Genomic DNA, 18,224 nt, shown 5'->3' on the forward strand with positions numbered 1-18,224 from the left:
TTTGAAATTCAACATCTTGTAATTTCTGGACATTGTAAAAAGTTATTGAATTGAGTTGTCTTAAGTAGCGCGGTCTGAATAGAATCTGAATAGAAGGACATCGACCTTTACAGATCGTATTTAACGGGAAAGGTAGAGAACTGTTGTGAATAATTCATTGTTTCTTCCTGATTAGTTTTAATACGTATTACTGCTTTTCTTGTATTAGAGTTTTATTTGTAAATTCATCATACATAATAGCAGTGTTGTTATTTTAAAATCATTCTGTTAGGTCTGCACCGTCAGTGGTTCAGTGGTAAGACAACAGGCAGTATTGTTCCCGTGGTAGGTAGAGCACGTGTCGCTCGCGTGATTTTGGGATTAGCGACAACCAGATTATATTATATTTGTTGTTATAATATTTGTTCCTAAACTTTGATTAAACCCCTAATCTATCGATTTTCATCTTGTGAAGTTTTTTTACGTCAAAGATAATTATTTTCCGGTTTTTCGAAGTTAATTAATGTGTTAAATACAGAAGTCTTGTATTAGGAATGTTTGAAAATTCAAGTCAATAGTTCGGGTAGTTTAATTAGTTTGTTCAGCAATCCTTCTGGAAGGATTAGTTTCAAAACTAACTTAATTACTTACTAGTTTGTTGGATTTCATTAAGGTAGCCACTTTCCAGTTATTAATCAAAGTAAGTTTCCTTAATGATGGACCCACTCCTTTCGAGTATGCTGTTCTTCTAACAATTATAGCGAACTGTATAGTGTTAGCTTTAGAAGAACACCTCCCTAACAGAGACCGGACCTTATTAGCTCAGAAATTAGTAAGTATATTAGCATTTCTTTTCACTATATGTTATCTTACAACTACGGGATAAATTATTGTATAAGATAAATCTTTTTTTAAATTGAAGTGAATGTTGGTTTTGGAGACTTTAAAAATCTCTATTATTATACCATAGTTAAATATCACAATGTCCTATCATGTTAAATAAGATGAAGGTATATTATTCCTCACAGTAGGTATGAATATCTCTTTGTGTTTCCTTCGCCATTTTGATATAAATACAATAAAACAGTCCCATAATTATATTAACAACTGTTTCTGTAACTTCCTTCTATTAAATAGCTGCTTAGAAATACGAAAAAAAAAAAAAACGTTCATTTTATCTTCAGGAAAAATCAGTTGTTTGAAACAGATTGAATAAGAGATAAAATTTAAGATAAATAATAATTTTGTCGCAAACAAGCACAACTAATTATTACGTAAGAACTTACTAACCACGTCAAATACGTTATAACAATTTACCCGCTATATCAAATGGTATTCTTTCAAAATGTATTAGACAAATTAATTGGTATTTTTCCGAATTTACCTAACATATTACGAAAGATATAAAACTTTGAACACAAGCAAAACTTCGTGATATTTTATAATCTGTCAGTCAAATAAATTATCATATTTTTCATGAGCATATCGATCATATTAAGTATTATTCTTTTAGCCACTTCTAACTATATTTCTGTTCCTGATTGGTTTCATCTTAACCAAGTGTTTGTAAGTTCCTTGGAGTAAGTTCATATATCTATCTTTGTCATGTCACTATAAAGTTCATAACTGATTTTTAAAATGTGATCAAATATAGATTTCCTCACGATTAATTTTATAATGGATTCTAGTACTTATTTCAAGTTGTCACAGTTTGTATAACTAATTCGTTAGGAGGACAGCTACTTCAAGTGTTACTGATTACTTAGTCAATTAACTTATTTATCCATATCTTATGAACAGAGTACTTCGATAAATCCAAAGTTATGTATGTGTGTGTGAGATCTTTTGTTCCAAAGAGTTGTGACATTCTGAAGATTTGTTGTTACGCTGTAGAGATATAATGATATATTTTATTCAATCAGTAACATACACAAAATGATTTGATAAAGACATGTTAACTATGGCTTAGAATATCAAAATACAGTCTAATTAATCTGTGAACAGCAGCGCGAAATTATCTGTGAACAGCAGCGCGAAATTAGGCTGTGAACAGCAGCGCGAAATTATCTGCGAACAGCAGCGCGAAATTAGGCTGTGAACAACAGCGCGAAATTTTACAACAAACTTTTAACCTGATTCTGTTTTGGTTTCCCTCAAGTTGAAGATTTTAAACATGTTCTTATAGGAGGACACAGAGCCCTATTTTCTGGGCATTTTCTGTGTCGAAGCCTTGTTGAAGATTCTAGCGTTAGGATTTCTCTTACACAAAGGATCATATCTCCGGAACGTTTGGAATATCATGGATTTTGTAGTTGTCGTCACAGGGTAAGTACCAATTTTTCTAACCCCTGGTTCCCCTGTAATTATTGTGTGGTATTTTAAGTTAAGATGAATTGTTCGTTATATGTGTGTAATTATGTTAATTACTCCAGAATTTCTACATTTTTGATTTAATAGGTTCGGGTAGCGAGTAAGACATAACACAAACATTCTGTTGACAGATTAACATAAAAATAACACTATTTCAAACATTCTGATATCAGATTAACCTAAAAATATCACAACTTTCAAACATTCTGATGTCAGATTAACCTTAAAGTAACACTACTTTCAAACATCCTGATGTCAGATTAACCTAAAAGTAACACTACTTTCAAACATTCTGATGTCAGATTAACGTAACTTATTCAAAGATCACATTATTGTTAATTGTTCCTTGTTTTATATTTTTTACACACTGTTTCATTCCATAGTTCTTGAGTCCAGTGTATAATACCGTTCACGACTTATAGAGGGCTAAACGTTTTACCAAAACAGACAGACACTACAGATATCAGTACTTATATTACTATCAAACGTTAGTGTTTGAAGCAATGTATGTATTTCACTTACGATCGTATCTTACTCAAAGCTTCAAAGACATATATGGCGACCATGTTATCTTCCTGTAAAACCTGGTGGTGGTTTTTCCTTCTTTTTTACAGGTTTATCACGTCCTATGCGTCGGATATGTTAGAGGTAGACTTGAGAACACTCAGGGCTATAAGAGTTCTGCGGCCCCTGAAACTGGTTTCTGGAATCCCCAGTAAGTACAGAGGATCCAATTATTAATATCATGTGTCGTGTTTCTATAAGGTGTTTTACATGTACGTATTATGGAAACAATCGTATCATGTTTATATACGATCCACTGCTGGCCAAAACCTTAAGGCCAATGAACATAAAGAAAAAATATGCATTTTGCGTTGTTAGACTCAACCACTTATTTGAGTAGAGCTTCGAAAGATGAAAATAAGAAAAGGGAAAATAAAAATAAAAAACGTTTTTAGCATTTAATAGGGAAAATGCGATCACTGTGAAATTAGCCTGAATACTAGATGGTCAAAAGTTTATACCATACCAAAAAGAAGTCCTAAACAGGGTAGGAAATGCCCAACAAGAGGTCTCAGTAGTGAGTTGCACGGCCGTTATTGTGAATAACTTCAAAAATTCCCTTTGGCATGGTCGATATAAGTGTTTTTAGAAGGCTGGCTGGAATGTTATTCCAAGTGGTGAAGATGGCTTCACGAAGATCATGCACTGTTTGGAACTGACGTCCATTTCTATAGACTTCCCTTGCCATCCACCCCAAACATTTTCAATGGTGTTCAGTTCTGGCGAACACGCTGGATGGTCCTAAAGAAAGAATCACGTTATTCGCCATGAAAAAAGTCCTTTGTCCTGCAGGCATTGTGGATTGCAGCGTTGTCCTGCTGAAAGATCCAGTCATTTCCACACAAGCGAGGGCCTTCAGTCAGTAAGGGTGCTCTCTCCAACATGCCAATGTAGCCAGCTGCTGTGTGACGACCCTGTATAACCTGAAACTTCATTTTTCCATGGAAGGAGAAAGCACCCCAGATCATGATGGAACCTCCTCCACTATGTCGTGTAGAAAATGTCTCCGGTGAGATATCCTTATCGTGCCAGTTGGAAGCCATCTGGATCATCCAGGTTAAATATTTTCTCATCAGAAAACAAAACCTTCTTCCACTTTTCTATGTCCCATGTTTGGTGCTTCTCAGCAAAGTTTAACCGAGCTGTTTCGTGGTGTGGAAGAAGGCGTGGCCTTTCAAGACGTTTACGGTTTTTAAAGCCTTTATTTCGTAGATGCCGTCTTATTGTTCTTGAGCTGCATTCTGCGCGTGGTTTGACGATCGGATGGTGTCTTGCCGGACAACCCGTCGAATCCTCCTGCTCAACGCCGGCGAAATTTTCTCGGGCCGACTATTTGAAATTCTCGTTTCGTATCCATCAGGTTTTTTAAGAAATTTGCAACAGCAGTTTTACTACGCCCAATCTCACCAGCGATGGCACGTTGAGAGAGACCTTGCTTTTGCAGCTTGACAATTCTGCCACGTTTAAACTCTGTCAACTTTGTCATGTTTTTACCCAATGAACACAGGAGATGTTAGTGGGAGATGTTGACAGCGCTTATGCTTGAACGCAGATACCTAAATTTCGTATCGTGTTTACCAATTAACGCTTCGTTTCAGCATGGTCTTAAACTTTTGACCAGCTAGTATTTAGGCTAATTTTATAGTGTTCACATTTCTCCTATTAAATACTAAAAAGGTTTTTTATTTTTATTTTTTCCTTTTCTTATTTTCATCTTTCAAAGCTCTACTCAAATAAGTTGTTGAGTCTAACAACGCAAAATGCTATTTCTTCTTTATATTCATTGGCCTTAAGATTTTGGTCAGCAGTGTATTTTACAGGTACTTATTACTGAAACAATCGTGTCATGTTCGTTTAAGATGTTTTACATGTACTTATTTACAATGTAAACAACGTGTCATGTTTGTGTAAGATGTTTTACGTGAACTTATTTATAATGTAAACAACGTGTGATGTCTGTGTATGATGTTTAACATGTACTTATTTATAATGTAAACAACGTGTCATGTTTGTGTAAGATGTTTTACATGTACTTATTTATAATGTAAACAACGTGTCATGTTTGTTGTTCTAAAAGTAACATCCGTATGATAGTTCCTTCCTGTATGGTATTAAAAATAAGATTCTTTTGATCTGTTTTGTTGTGTTAACAAGAGGGAATCCTCAGTAGCCACGGTTCTTCATTTCATTTGGACATGAGTAGAGAAATTAATCGATAAAACTTTTTTGCCTTTTTTATTGGCTGTATTTTGGTACGCCGACATTACCAGCGTGGGGCAACTGTGTGTTCGGTTCGATGTTATTACTCGTAAGAATCTCTACAAGTCTACCCTCCCTGTCACACCAAGCATGCTCGCCCTTTCAGCCATGGGGGCGTTATAATGTTGCCAACTATTCGTTGATAAAAGAGTAGCCCAAGAGTTGGCGGTAGGTGGTGATGACAAGCTGCCTTCCCTCTTGTCTTACGCTACTAAGTTAGGGACGGCTAGCGCAGATAGAGCCCTCAAGTAGCTTTGCGCGAAATTCGAAAACAAACCAAACAAGCCCACCCTCATCATTACAATACTTTCAAGACTTGGGCGTGGTCAAATACATTACTGGTAAGGGTACGGTCTCTTGAATCGACATTTATAACTAGACCTCAAATCGTTGAGTAAGTGACTGAGCCAATGGGCTAAAAGTTTGTACTTGAAAAAAAACGAACAAACTCAAAGTCATTTTTTCTAACTGTTATGCCGCAGCTAAAATAATATTCCTATGGTCTGTTTTCTCTAAATGTTAAAAATTAGAATTATATGATCTAATCTTCACAGACATAAATATTTTAACATGTGAAATATCATGTCTTTAAGAAATAATTTGAGTTTTTACTCTAAAAGATCTCACGGCGATAAAGATACAAGATATCTTTATTTCTTGTTGAAATCACGACAGTTGTAAAGACATTTTATTGTAATCTATACAAAGACCAGTCAGATAAACTCTTCTTTTTTGTAAGTCCTGAAAATATGAGTGGACAACTTAATAAATAAATATAAAAAACCATAAGAGTGACAACCAAATACAAAGTGGATACACATCCAAATACAAAGTGAATACACAACCAAATACAAAGTGAATACACATCCAAATACAAAGTGAATACACATCCAAATACAAAGTGAATACACATCCAAATACAAAGTGAATACACAACCAAATACAAAGTGAATACACATTTCTAATGTTGCGGTATAGGTATATTCGATAGATGGCGCTGTCTCTAATCGCCCATACTAGCACGAATGGGATCTGTGACCTGTAACGACTATTGAGTGATTGAGGATGTTTTTCATGGTATTATTCATTATGTAAATGTATTTCTGGGGTTCTGAATGTCTAGATGCAGGTCAGATTAATCACTGGTCAAGTGTTTGTTACGTTATTAGTTTAATAAAGGATAACGTTTATCCATGAAATATTTCTTTAAATCTCAACACTATATGGATGATAACCTGACCGTCTTCTACTGTTTATATTCCATTAAGAAGTCCTAACTCACCCAGAAATATTAATAGATATCAGTTGAGATACCAAGCATGAGGTCCCCCTCTCAACGTCACGGCGGTACGTCTGTGGACTCTCACCACTAAAAACCGGGTTTCGATACCAGTGGTGAGCAGAGCACAACTAGCCCATTGTGTAGGTTTGTGCTTAATTCTAAAGAAACAAACAAACTAAGCGTGATTTGTCCTGCTACCCCGAATCTGTAATATCCTCTTCTGCTTGTTTGTTTGTTAGTAAAGTACAAAGCTACACAATGGCTACCGCGGGTATTGAAAACTGGTTTATGTCGTTATTAGATTTAAGACTTGCCGTTGTACCACAAAAAAACATTAAAAATTTTACTTTTTAATAACTTTAATTGTATGTTTCTAAACTCGTGAACATTTAGAATTAAGTAAAATAAATTAAACAACGTCAGTAGGTGCTCCCCAGCGGCACTGTGCTAGAAACTGGGTTTAGATACACGTGGTGGGCAGATCACAGATCTTGTGTAGCTTCGTGTATAATAACAAAAGAATCAATCAGTAGTAATCATGGGTATTATTAATTATAGGAGATATAATTTCGTAATTAAAATAAGAGTTGTCAGATGTAATTATAACAGGAGTTATTATGGTGTAATTAAATGAAAGAAACATTAATACTGTGAAAACTACCATTAAGTTGTGCTTAACATTACATTAGTTCTTAACAGCACGTAAGTTACTGATTACCACCTGATTCCAGTTTTGTTACCTTTTACAGGTCTTCAAGTAGTCTTAAAGTCCATAATTAAGGCTATGGCACCTCTCCTCCAAATAGGTCTTCTGGTGTTGTTCGCTATTGTCATTTTTGCAATTATAGGACTCGAGTTTTATAACGGTGTTCTCCACAAAACGTGTTACAGTCTGAGGAAGAACGGTAAGTGTAAATATCTTTGTCTGATAACGGTGTTCTCCACAAAACGTGTTACAGTCTGAGGAAGAGCGATGAGTGTAAATATCTTTGTCTGATAACGGTGTTCTCCACAAAACGTGTTACAGTCTGAGGAAGAACGGTAAGTGTAGATATCTTTGTCTGATAACGGTGTTCTCCACAAAACGTGTTACAGTCTGAGGAAGAACGGTAAGTGTAGATATCTTTGTCTGATAACGGTGTTCTCCACAAAACGTGTTACAGTCTGAGGAAGAACGAAAAGTGTAGATATCTTTGTCTGATAACGGTGTTCTCCACAAAACGTGTTACAGTCTGAGGAAGAGCGGTAAGTGTAAATATCTTTGTCTGAAACCATGTTACACGAACAAAGACAGTGAATGTGACTATTTTTCTCACCGTAAAATAGGTTTGATTATTCTCGCGCTTTATAGTGGCAAAAAGAACGAATTTAATTATATTTTCACTTCACAATAGGAGCATAGTGTACTTATTGTTTTTCTTACATAACAATGGAAAGTACAGTATAGTTGTTTATCATTTTCACTTAACAATGGAAAGTGCAGTGAAGTTGTTTATCATTTTCACTCAACAATGGAAAGTACAGTAAAGTTGTTTATCATTTTCACTTAACAATGGAAAGTGCAGTGAAGTTGTTTATCATTTTCACTTAACAATGCAAAGTGCAGTAAAGTTGTTTATCATTTTCACTTAACAATGGAAAGTGCAGTAAAGTTGTTTATCATTTTCACTTAACAATGGAAAGAACAGTGAAGTTGTTTATCATTTTCAATCAACAATGGAAAGTACAGTGAAGTTGTTTATCATTTTCACTCAACAATGGAAAGTACAGTAAAGTTGTTTATCATATTCACTCAAAAATGGAAAGTGTAGTAAAGTTGTTTATCATTTTCACTTAACAATGGAAAGTGCAGTGAAGTTGTTTGTCATTTTCACTTAACAATGGAAAGTGCAGTAAAGTTGTTTATCATTTTCACTTAACAATGGAAAGTGCAGTAAAGTTGTTTATCATTTCACTTAACAATGGAAAGTGCAGTAAAGTTGTTTATCATTTTCACTTAACAATGGAAAGTACAGTGAAGTTGTTTATCATTTTCACTTAACAATGGAAAGTGCAGTAAAGTTGTTTATCATTTTCACTTAACAATGGAAAGTGCAGTAAAGTTGTTTATCATTTTCACTTAACAATGGAAAGTGCAGTAAAGTTGTTTATCATTTTCACTTAACAATGGAAAGTACAGTGAAGTTGTTTATCATTTTCACTTAACAATGGAAAGTACAGTGAAGTTGTTTATCATATTCACTCAAAAATGGAAAGTGCAGTGAAGTTGTTTATCATTTTCACTTAACAATGGAAAGTACAGTGAAGTTGTTTATCATTTTCACTTAACAATGGAAAGTGCAGTGAAGTTGTTTATCATTTTCACTTAACAATGGAAAGTGCAGTAAAGTTGTTTATCATTTTCACTTAACAATGGAAAGTGCAGTAAAGTTGTTTATCATTTTCACTTAACAATGGAAAGTGCAGTGAAGTTGTTTATCATTTTCACTTAACAATGGAAAGTACAGTGAAGTTGTTTATCATTTTCACTTAACAATGGAAAGTGCAGTAAAGTTGTTTATCATTTTCACTTAACAATGGAAAGTGCAGTAAAGTTGTTTATAATTTTCACTTAACAATGGAAAGTGCAGTAAAGTTGTTTATCATTTTCACTTAACAATGGAAAGTGCAGTAAAGTTGTTTATCATTTTCACTTAACAATTGAAAGTACAGTAAAGTTGTTTATCATTTTCACTCAACAATGGAAAGTGCAGTAAAGTTGTTTATAATTTTCACTCAACAATGGAAAGTGCAGTGAAGTTGTTTATCATTTTCACTCAACAATGGAAAGTGCAGTAAAGTTGTTTATCATTTTCATTTAACAATGGAAAGTACAGTAAAGTTGTTTATCATTTTCACTCAACAATGGAAAGTGCAGTGAAGTTGTTTATCATTTTCACTCAACAATGGAAAGTACAGTAAAGTTGTTTATCATTTTCACTTAACAATGGAAAGTACAGTAAAGTTGTTTATCATTTTCACTTAACAATGGAAAGTGCAGTAAAGTTGTTTATCATTTTCACTTAACAATGGAAAGTGCAGTAAAGTTGTTTATCATTTTCACTTAACAATGGAAAGTGCAGTAAAGTTGTTTATCATTTTCACTTAACAATGGAAAGTGCAGTGAAGTTGTTTATCATTTTCACTTAACAATGGAAAGTACAGTAAAGTTGATTATCATTTTCACTTAACAATGGAAAGTGCAGTGAAGTTGTTTATCATTTTCACTTAACAATGGAAAGTGCAGTGAAGTTGTTTATCATTTTCACTCAACAATGGAAAGTACAGTGAAGTTGTTTATCATTTTCACTTAACAATGGAAAGTGCAGTGAAGTTGTTTATCATTTTCACTTAACAATGGAAAGTACAGTGAAGTTGTTTATCATTTTCACTTAACAATGGAAAATGCAGTAAAGTTGTTTATAATTTTCACTCAACAATGGAAAGTACAGTGAAGTTGTTTATAATTTTCACTTAACAATGGAAAGTACAGTAAAGTTGTTTATAATTTTCACTCAACAATGGAAAGTACAGTGAAGTTGTTTATCATTTTCACTTAACAATGGAAAGTGCAGTGAAGTTGTTTATCATTTTCACTCAACAATGGAAAGTACAGTAAAGTTGTTTATCATATTCACTCAACAATGGAAATTGCAGTGAAGTTGTTTATCATTTTCACTTAACAATGGAAAGTACAGTGAAGTTGTTTATAATTTTCACTTAACAATGGAAAGTGCAGTGAAGTTGTTTATCATTTTCACTTAACAATGGAAAGTGCAGTGAAGTTGTTTATAATTTTCACTTAACAATGGAAAGTGCAGTGAAGTTGTTTATCATTTTCACTCAACAATGGAAAGTACAGTAAAGTTGTTTATCATTTTCATTTAACAATGGAAAGTACAGTAAAGTTGTTTATCATTTTCACTCAACAATGGAAAGTGCAGTGAAGTTGTTTATCATTTTCACTTAACAATGGAAAGTACAGTGAAGTTGTTTATAATTTTCACTTAACAATGGAAAGTGCAGTGAAGTTGTTTATCATTTTCACTCAACAATGGAAAGTGCAGTAAAGTTGTTTATCATTTTCATTTAACAATGGAAAGTACAGTAAAGTTGTTTATCATATTCACTCAACAATGGAAAGTGCAGTGAAGTTGTTTATCATTTTCACTTAACAATGGAAAGTACAGTGAAGTTGTTTATAATTTTCACTTAACAATGGAAAGTGCAGTGAAGTTGTTTATCATTTTCATTTAACAATGGAAAGTACAGTGAAGTTGTTTATAATTTTCACTTAACAATGGAAAGTGCAGTAAAGTTGTTTATCATTTTCACTTAACAATGGAAAGTGCAGTAAAGTTGTTTATCATTTTCACTTAACAATGGAAAGTACAGTAAAGTTGTTTATCATTTTCACTCAACAATGGAAAGTGCAGTAAAGTTGTTTATAATTTTCACTCAACAATGGAAAGTGCAGTGAAGTTGTTTATCATTTTCACTCAACAATGGAAAGTGCAGTAAAGTTGTTTATCATTTTCATTTAACAATGGAAAGTACAGTAAAGTTGTTTATCATTTTCACTCAACAATGGAAAGTGCAGTGAAGTTGTTTATCATTTTCACTCAACAATGGAAAGTACAGTAAAGTTGTTTATCATTTTCACTTAACAATGGAAAGTGCAGTAAAGTTGTTTATCATTTTCACTTAACAATGGAAAGTGCAGTAAAGTTGTTTATCATTTTCACTTAACAATGGAAAGTGCAGTGAAGTTGTTTATCATTTTCACTTAACAATGGAAAGTACAGTGAAGTTGTTTATCATTTTCACTTAACAATGGAAAGTGCAGTAAAGTTGTTTATCATTTTCACTTAACAATGGAAAGTACAGTGAAGTTGTTTATCATTTTCACTTAACAATGGAAAGTGCAGTAAAGTTGTTTATAATTTTCACTTAACAATGGAAAGTGCAGTAAAGTTGTTTATCATTTTCACTTAACAATGGAAAGTGCAGTAAAGTTGTTTATCATTTTCACTTAATAATGGAAAGTACAGTAAAGTTGTTTATCATTTTCACTCAACAATGGAAAGTGCAGTAAAGTTGTTTATAATTTTCAATCAACAATGGAAAGTGCAGTGAAGTTGTTTATCATTTTCACTCAACAATGGAAAGTGCAGTAAAGTTGTTTATCATTTTCATTTAACAATGGAAAGTACAGTAAAGTTGTTTATCATTTTCACTCAACAATGGAAAGTGCAGTGAAGTTGTTTATCATTTCACTCAACAATGGAAAGTACAGTAAAGTTGTTTATCATTTCACTTAACAATGGAAAGTACAGTAAAGTTGTTTATCATTTTCACTTAACAATGGAAAGTGCAGTAAAGTTGTTTATCATTTTCACTTAACAATGGAAAGTGCAGTAAAGTTGTTTATCATTTTCACTTAACAATGGAAAGTGCAGTAAAGTTGTTTATCATTTCACTTAACAATGGAAAGTGCAGTAAAGTTGTTTATCATTTTCACTTGACAATGGAAAGTGCAGTGAAGTTGTTTATCATTTCACTTAACAATGGAAAGTACAGTAAAGTTGATTATCATTTCACTTAACAATGGAAAGTGCAGTGAAGTTGTTTATCATTTTCACTTAACAATGGAAAGTGCAGTGAAGTTGTTTATCATTTTCACTCAACAATGGAAAGTACAGTGAAGTTGTTTATCATTTTCACTTAACAATGGAAAGTGCAGTAAAGTTGTTTATCATTTTCACTTAACAATGGAAAGTGCAGTGAAGTTGTTTATCATTTTCACTTAACAATGGAAAGTACAGTGAAATTGTTTATCATTTTCACTTAACAATGGAAAGTACAGTGAAGTTGTTTATCATTTTCACTTAACAATGGAAAGTGCAGTAAAGTTGTTTATAATTTTCACTCAACAATGGAAAGTACAGTGAAGTTGTTTATAATTTTCACTTAACAATGGAAAGTACAGTAAAGTTGTTTATAATTTTCACTCAACAATGTAAAGTACAGTGAAGTTGTTTATCATTTTCACTTAACAATGGAAAGTGCAGTGAAGTTGTTTATCATTTTCACTCAACAATGGAAAGTACAGTAAAGTTGTTTATCATATTCACTCAACAATGGAAAGTGCAGTGAAGTTGTTTATCATTTTCACTTAACAATGGAAAGTACAGTGAAGTTGTTTATAATTTTCACTTAACAATGGAAAGTGCAGTGAAGTTGTTTATCATTTTCACTTAACAATGGAAAGTGCAGTGAAGTTGTTTATAATTTTCACTTAACAATGGAAAGTGCAGTGAAGTTGTTTATCATTTCACTCAACAATGGAAAGTGCAGTAAAGTTGTTTATCATTTTCATTTAACAATGGAAAGTACAGTAAAGTTGTTTATCATATTCACTCAACAATGGAAAGTGCAGTGAAGTTGTTTATCATTTTCACTTAACAATGGAAAGTACAGTGAAGTTGTTTATAATTTTCACTTAACAATGGAAAGTGCAGTGAAGTTGTTTATCATTTTCACTCAACAATGGAAAGTGCAGTAAAGTTGTTTATCATTTTCATTTAACAATGGAAAGTACAGTAAAGTTGTTTATCATATTCGCTCAACAATGGAAAGTGCAGTGAAGTTGTTTATCATTTTCACTTAACAATGGAAAGTACAGTGAAGTTGTTTATAATTTTCACTTAACAATGGAAAGTGCAGTGAAGTTGTTTATCATTTTCATTTAACAATGGAAAGTGCAGTGAAGTTGTTTATAATTTTCACTTAACAATGGAAAGTGCAGTGAAGTTGTTTATCATTTTCACTTAACAATGGAAAGTGCAGTGAAGTTGTTTATCATTTTCACTTAACAATGGAAAGAACAGTGAAGTTGTTTATCATTTTCATTTAACAATGGAAAGTACAGTAAAGTTGTTTATCATATTCACTCAACAATGGAAAGTGCAGTGAAGTTGTTTATCATTTTCACTTAACAATGGAAAGTACAGTGAAGTTGTTTATAATTTTCACTTAACAATGGAAAGTGCAGTGAAGTTGTTTATCATTTTCACTCAACAATGGAAAGTGCAGTAAAGTTGTTTATCATTTTCATTTAACAATGGAAAGTACAGTAAAGTTGTTTATCATATTCGCTCAACAATGGAAAGTGCAGTGAAGTTGTTTATCATTTTCACTTAACAATGGAAAGTACAGTGAAGTTGTTTATAATTTTCACTTAACAATGGAAAGTGCAGTGAAGTTGTTTATCATTTTCATTTAACAATGGAAAGTACAGTGAAGTTGTTTATAATTTTCACTTAACAATGGAAAGTGCAGTGAAGTTGTTTATAATTTTCACTTAACAATGGAAAGTGCAGTGAAGTTGTTTATCATTTTCACTTAACAATGGAAAGTGCAGTGAAGTTGTTTATCATTTTCACTTAACAATGGAAAGTACAGTGAAGTTGTTTATCATTTTCAATCAACAATGGAAAGTACAGTGAAGTTGTTTATCATTTTCACTCAACAATGGAAAGTACAGTAAAGTTGTTTATCATATTCACTCAACAATGGAAAGTCAGTGAAGTTGTTTATCATTTTCACTTAACAATGGAAAGTGCAGTGAAGTTGTTTATCATTTTCACTCAACAATGGAAAGTACAGTAAAGTTGTTTATCATTTTCACTTAACAATGGAAAGTGCAGTGAAGTTGTTTATCATTTTCACTTAACAATGGAAAGTACAGTGAAGTTGTTTAACATTTTCACTTAACAATGGAAAGTGCAGTGAAGTTGTTTATCATTTTCACTTAACAATGGAAAGTGCAGTAAAGTTGTTTATTGTGCTTACTTAAGAAATCGCAGATCAAGTTTATTTACGAGTATCTATAAAGGGGTGCGAACCGAGAGATCTCGGATCCACAATCCGACATGTTAACCAGTAATACTATATACTGTTTCATCGCGTGACGTATCAAATATCATTTCATTTAAGTTTCAAATGTCACCTAACGCCTTCTTCTCGATTGCCCATTTATTGTGAACGTTTGTCTATTTACGTAGCTAAATCGATTTCTACTTAAGATAAAGTTACAAATGACGTGGATCAAACCATGTGGGTGGAGAGCAAAAGGAAAAAAAACATCTCGTTCGTTCTTACTAAAATAATTATCATACAGTCTGCAAAATTTATATGTTTGTGTTAACGTGTTAAAGAAAATATATTGAATATCTTTGAACATAAAGAGATACAGTTTGTATGTGTTAAGTCATCCAAAGGTGTGTGTTAAGTCATCCAAAGGTGTGTGTTAAGTCATCCAAAGGTATGTGTTAAGTCATCCAAAGGTATGTGTTAGGTCATCCAAAGGTATGTGTTAAGTCATCCAAAGGTATGTGTTAAGTCATCCAAAGGTGTGTGTTAAGTCATCCAAAGGTATGTGTTAAGTCATCCAAAGGTGTGTGTTAAGTCATCCAAAGGTGTGTGTTAAGTCATCCAAAGGTATGTGTTAAGTCATCGGAAATACTTTTCAAATCGTCACTGACGAGGATTTTTAAAAAGCGTCATCGTATCGTGCGACATCTACCAATTTGAAAAGCGTAAAACGAAGTCAGTGTCTCACACGACTTTATTTGCCGTTAAATACAGTCGGTAAGTGATGCATAACGTCACGTAGTGTTTTCACCCAATGAGTGACACTGCGTGGTAGGAGTGTGGGTGGCCAAGTTGTCGTGCCTAAAATTAAATATCTTGGTACGTGGTTCTCGTCCCGCTCTACACTGTGTTGTAACAGTGATGATTAAGTGCTTTTATTATATCACAGTAGCTCGAGACTGTGCAGCGGATGCTGTTAACTGGCTGTCTCACCTGTACAAAATTACTGGGCAGCTAGAGCAGAGAGTACTTGTGTAACTATGGCTGGCTAGAGCAGAGAGTACTTGTGTAACTATGGCTGGCTAGAACAGAGAGTACTTGTGTAACTATGGCTAGCTAGAACAGAGAGTACTTGTGTAACTATGGCTGGCTAGAACAGAGAGTACTTGTGTAACTATGGCTGGCTAGAGCAGAGAATACTTGTGTAACTATGGCTGGCTAGAGCAGAGAGTACTTGTGTAACTATGGCTGGCTAGAACAGAGAGTACTTGTGTAACTATGGCTGGCTAGAGCAGAGAGTACTTGTGTAACTATGGCTAGCTAGAACAGAGAGTACTTGTGTAACTATAGCTGGCTAGAGCAGAGAATACTTGTGTAACTATGGCTGGCTAGAGCAGAGAGTACTTGTGTAACTATGGCTGGCTAGAGCAGAGAGTACTTGTGTAACTGTGGCTGGATAAAACAGAAAGTACTTGTGTAACTGTGGCTGGATAGAGCAGAGAGTACTTGTGTAACTATGGCTGGTTAGAGCAGAGAGTACTTGTGTAACCATGGCTAGCTAGAACAGAGAGTACTTGTGTAACTATGGCTGGCTAGAGCAGAGAATACTTGTGTAACTATGGCTGGCTAGAGCAGAGAGTACTTGTGTAACTATGGCTGGCTAGAGCAGAGAGTACTTGTGTAACTGTGGCTGGATAAAACAGAAAGTACTTGTGTATCTGTGGCTGGATAGAGCAGAGAGTACTTGTGTAACTATGGCTGGCTAGAGCAGAGAGTACTTGTGTGACTATGGCTAGCTAGAACAGAGAGTACTTGTGTAACTATGGCTGGTTAGAGCAGAGAATACTTGTGTAACTATGGCTGGCTAAAGCAGAGAGTACTTGTGTAACTATAGCTGGCTAGAGCAAAGAGTAATTGTGTAACTATGGCTGGCTAGAGCAGAGAGTACTTGTGTAACTATGGCTGGCTAGAGCAGAGAGTACTTGTGTAACTATGGCTGGCTAGAGCAGAGAGTACTTGTGTAACTATGGCTGGCTAGAGCAGAGAGTACCTGTGTAACTATGGCTGGCTAGAGCAGAGAGTACTTGTGTAACTATGGCTGGCTAGAGCAGAGAGTACTTGTGTAACTATGGCTGGATAGAGCAGAGAGTACTTGTGTAACTATGGCTGGCTAGAACAGAGAGTACTTGTGTAACTATAGCTGGCTAGAGCAAAGAGTAATTGTGTAACTATGGCTGGCTAGAGCAGAGAGTACTTGTGTAACCATGGCTGGCTAGAGCAGAGAGTACTTGTGTAACTATGGCTGGCTAGAGCAGAGAGTACTTGTGTAACTATGGCTGGCTAGAGCAGAGAGTACTTGTGTAACTATGGCTGGCTAGAGCAGAGAGTACTTGTGTAACTATGGCTGGCTAGAGCAGAGAGTACTTGTGTAACTGTGGCTGGCTAGAGCAAAGAGTAATTGTGTAACTATGGCTGGATAGAGCAGAGAGTACTTGTGTAACTGTGGCTGGCTAGAGCAGAGAGTACTTGTGTAACTATGGCTGGCTAGAGCAGAGAGTACTTGTGTAACTATGGCTGGCTAGAGCAGAGAGTACCTGTGTGTAACTATGGCTGGCTAGAGCAGAGAGTACTTTGTGTAACTATGGCTGGCTAGAGCAGAGAGTACTTGTGTAACTATGGCTGGCTAGAGCAGAGAGTACTTGTGTAACTATGGCTGGCTAGAGCAGAGAGTACTTGTGTAACTATGGCTGGCTAGAGCAGAGAGTACTTGTGTAACTATGGCTGGCTAGAGCAGAGAGTACTTGTGTAACTATGGCTGGCTAGAGCAGAGAGTACTTGTGTAACTATGGCTGGCTAGAACAGAGAGTACTTGTGTAACTATGGCTGGATAGAGCAGAGAGTACTTGTGTAACTATGGCTGGCTAGAGCAGAGAGTACTTGTGTAACTATGTCTGGATAAAGCAGAGAGTACTTGTGTAACTATGGCAGGCTGTAGCAGAGAGTGCTTGTGTAACTATGGCTGGCTAGAGCAGAGAGTACTTGTGTAACTGTGACTTGCTAGAGCAGAGAGTACTTGTGTAACTGTGGCTGGCTAGAGCAGAGAGTACTTGTGTAACTATGGCTGGCTAGAGCAGAGGGTACTTGTGTAACTGTGGCTGGATAAAGCAGAGAGTACTTGTGTAACTGTGGCTGGCTAGAGCAGAGAGTACTTGTGTAACTGTGGCTGGATAAAGCAGAGAGTACTTGTGTAACTGTGGCTGGCTAGAGCAGAGAGTACTTGTGTAACTATGGCTGGCTAGAGCAGAGAGTACTTGTGTAACTATGGCTGGCTAGAGCAGAGAGTACTTGTGTAACTATGGCTAGGTAGAACAGAGAGTACTTGTGTAACTATGGCTGGCTAGAGCAGAGAGTACTTGTGTAACTATGGCTGGCTAGAGCAGAGAGTACTTGTGTAACTGTGGCTGAATAAACCAGAGAGTTCTTGTGTAACTGTGGCTGGCTAGAGCAGAGAGTACTTGTGTAACTGTGGCTGGATAAAGCAGAGAGTACTTGTGTAACTGTGACTTGCTAGAGCAGAGAGTACTTGTGTAACTATGGCTGGCTAGAGCAAAGAGTAATTGTGTAACTATGGCTGGCTAGAGCAGAGAGTACTTGTGTAACTATGGCTGGCTAGAGCAGAGAGTACTTGTGTAACTATGGCTGGCTAGAGTAGAGAGTACTTGTGTAACTATGGCTGGCTAGAGCAGAGAGTACTTGTGTAACTATGGCTGGCTAGAGCAGAGAGTACTTGTGTAACTATGGCTGGATAGAGCAGAGAGTACTTGTGTAACTATGGCTGGCTAGAACAGAGAGTACT

At 35.0% G+C, this 18,224-nt stretch overlaps 1 protein-coding gene across 1 annotated transcript in view; it reads left to right on the forward strand.

Annotated features, from left to right (window-relative positions):
* The first annotated feature begins 710 nt into the window (after positions 1–710).
* The window catches only part of LOC143227943 (voltage-dependent calcium channel type A subunit alpha-1-like), a 125,160-nt gene continuing 107,646 nt past the window's right edge, over positions 711–18,224 (forward strand). Inside the window, exons 1-4 of the mRNA XM_076459295.1 lie at positions 711–811; positions 2,165–2,304; positions 2,964–3,064; positions 7,204–7,359. Of these exons, the coding sequence (XP_076315410.1) occupies positions 2,279–2,304; positions 2,964–3,064; positions 7,204–7,359 (283 nt within the window). The 5' untranslated portion in view covers positions 711–811; positions 2,165–2,278. The remainder of the gene's footprint in view (positions 812–2,164; positions 2,305–2,963; positions 3,065–7,203; positions 7,360–18,224) is intronic.

Source organism: Tachypleus tridentatus, chromosome 10 (genome assembly GCF_004210375.1).
Source record: "Tachypleus tridentatus isolate NWPU-2018 chromosome 10, ASM421037v1, whole genome shotgun sequence".
Classification (NCBI taxonomy): domain Eukaryota; kingdom Metazoa; phylum Arthropoda; class Merostomata; order Xiphosura; family Limulidae; genus Tachypleus; species Tachypleus tridentatus.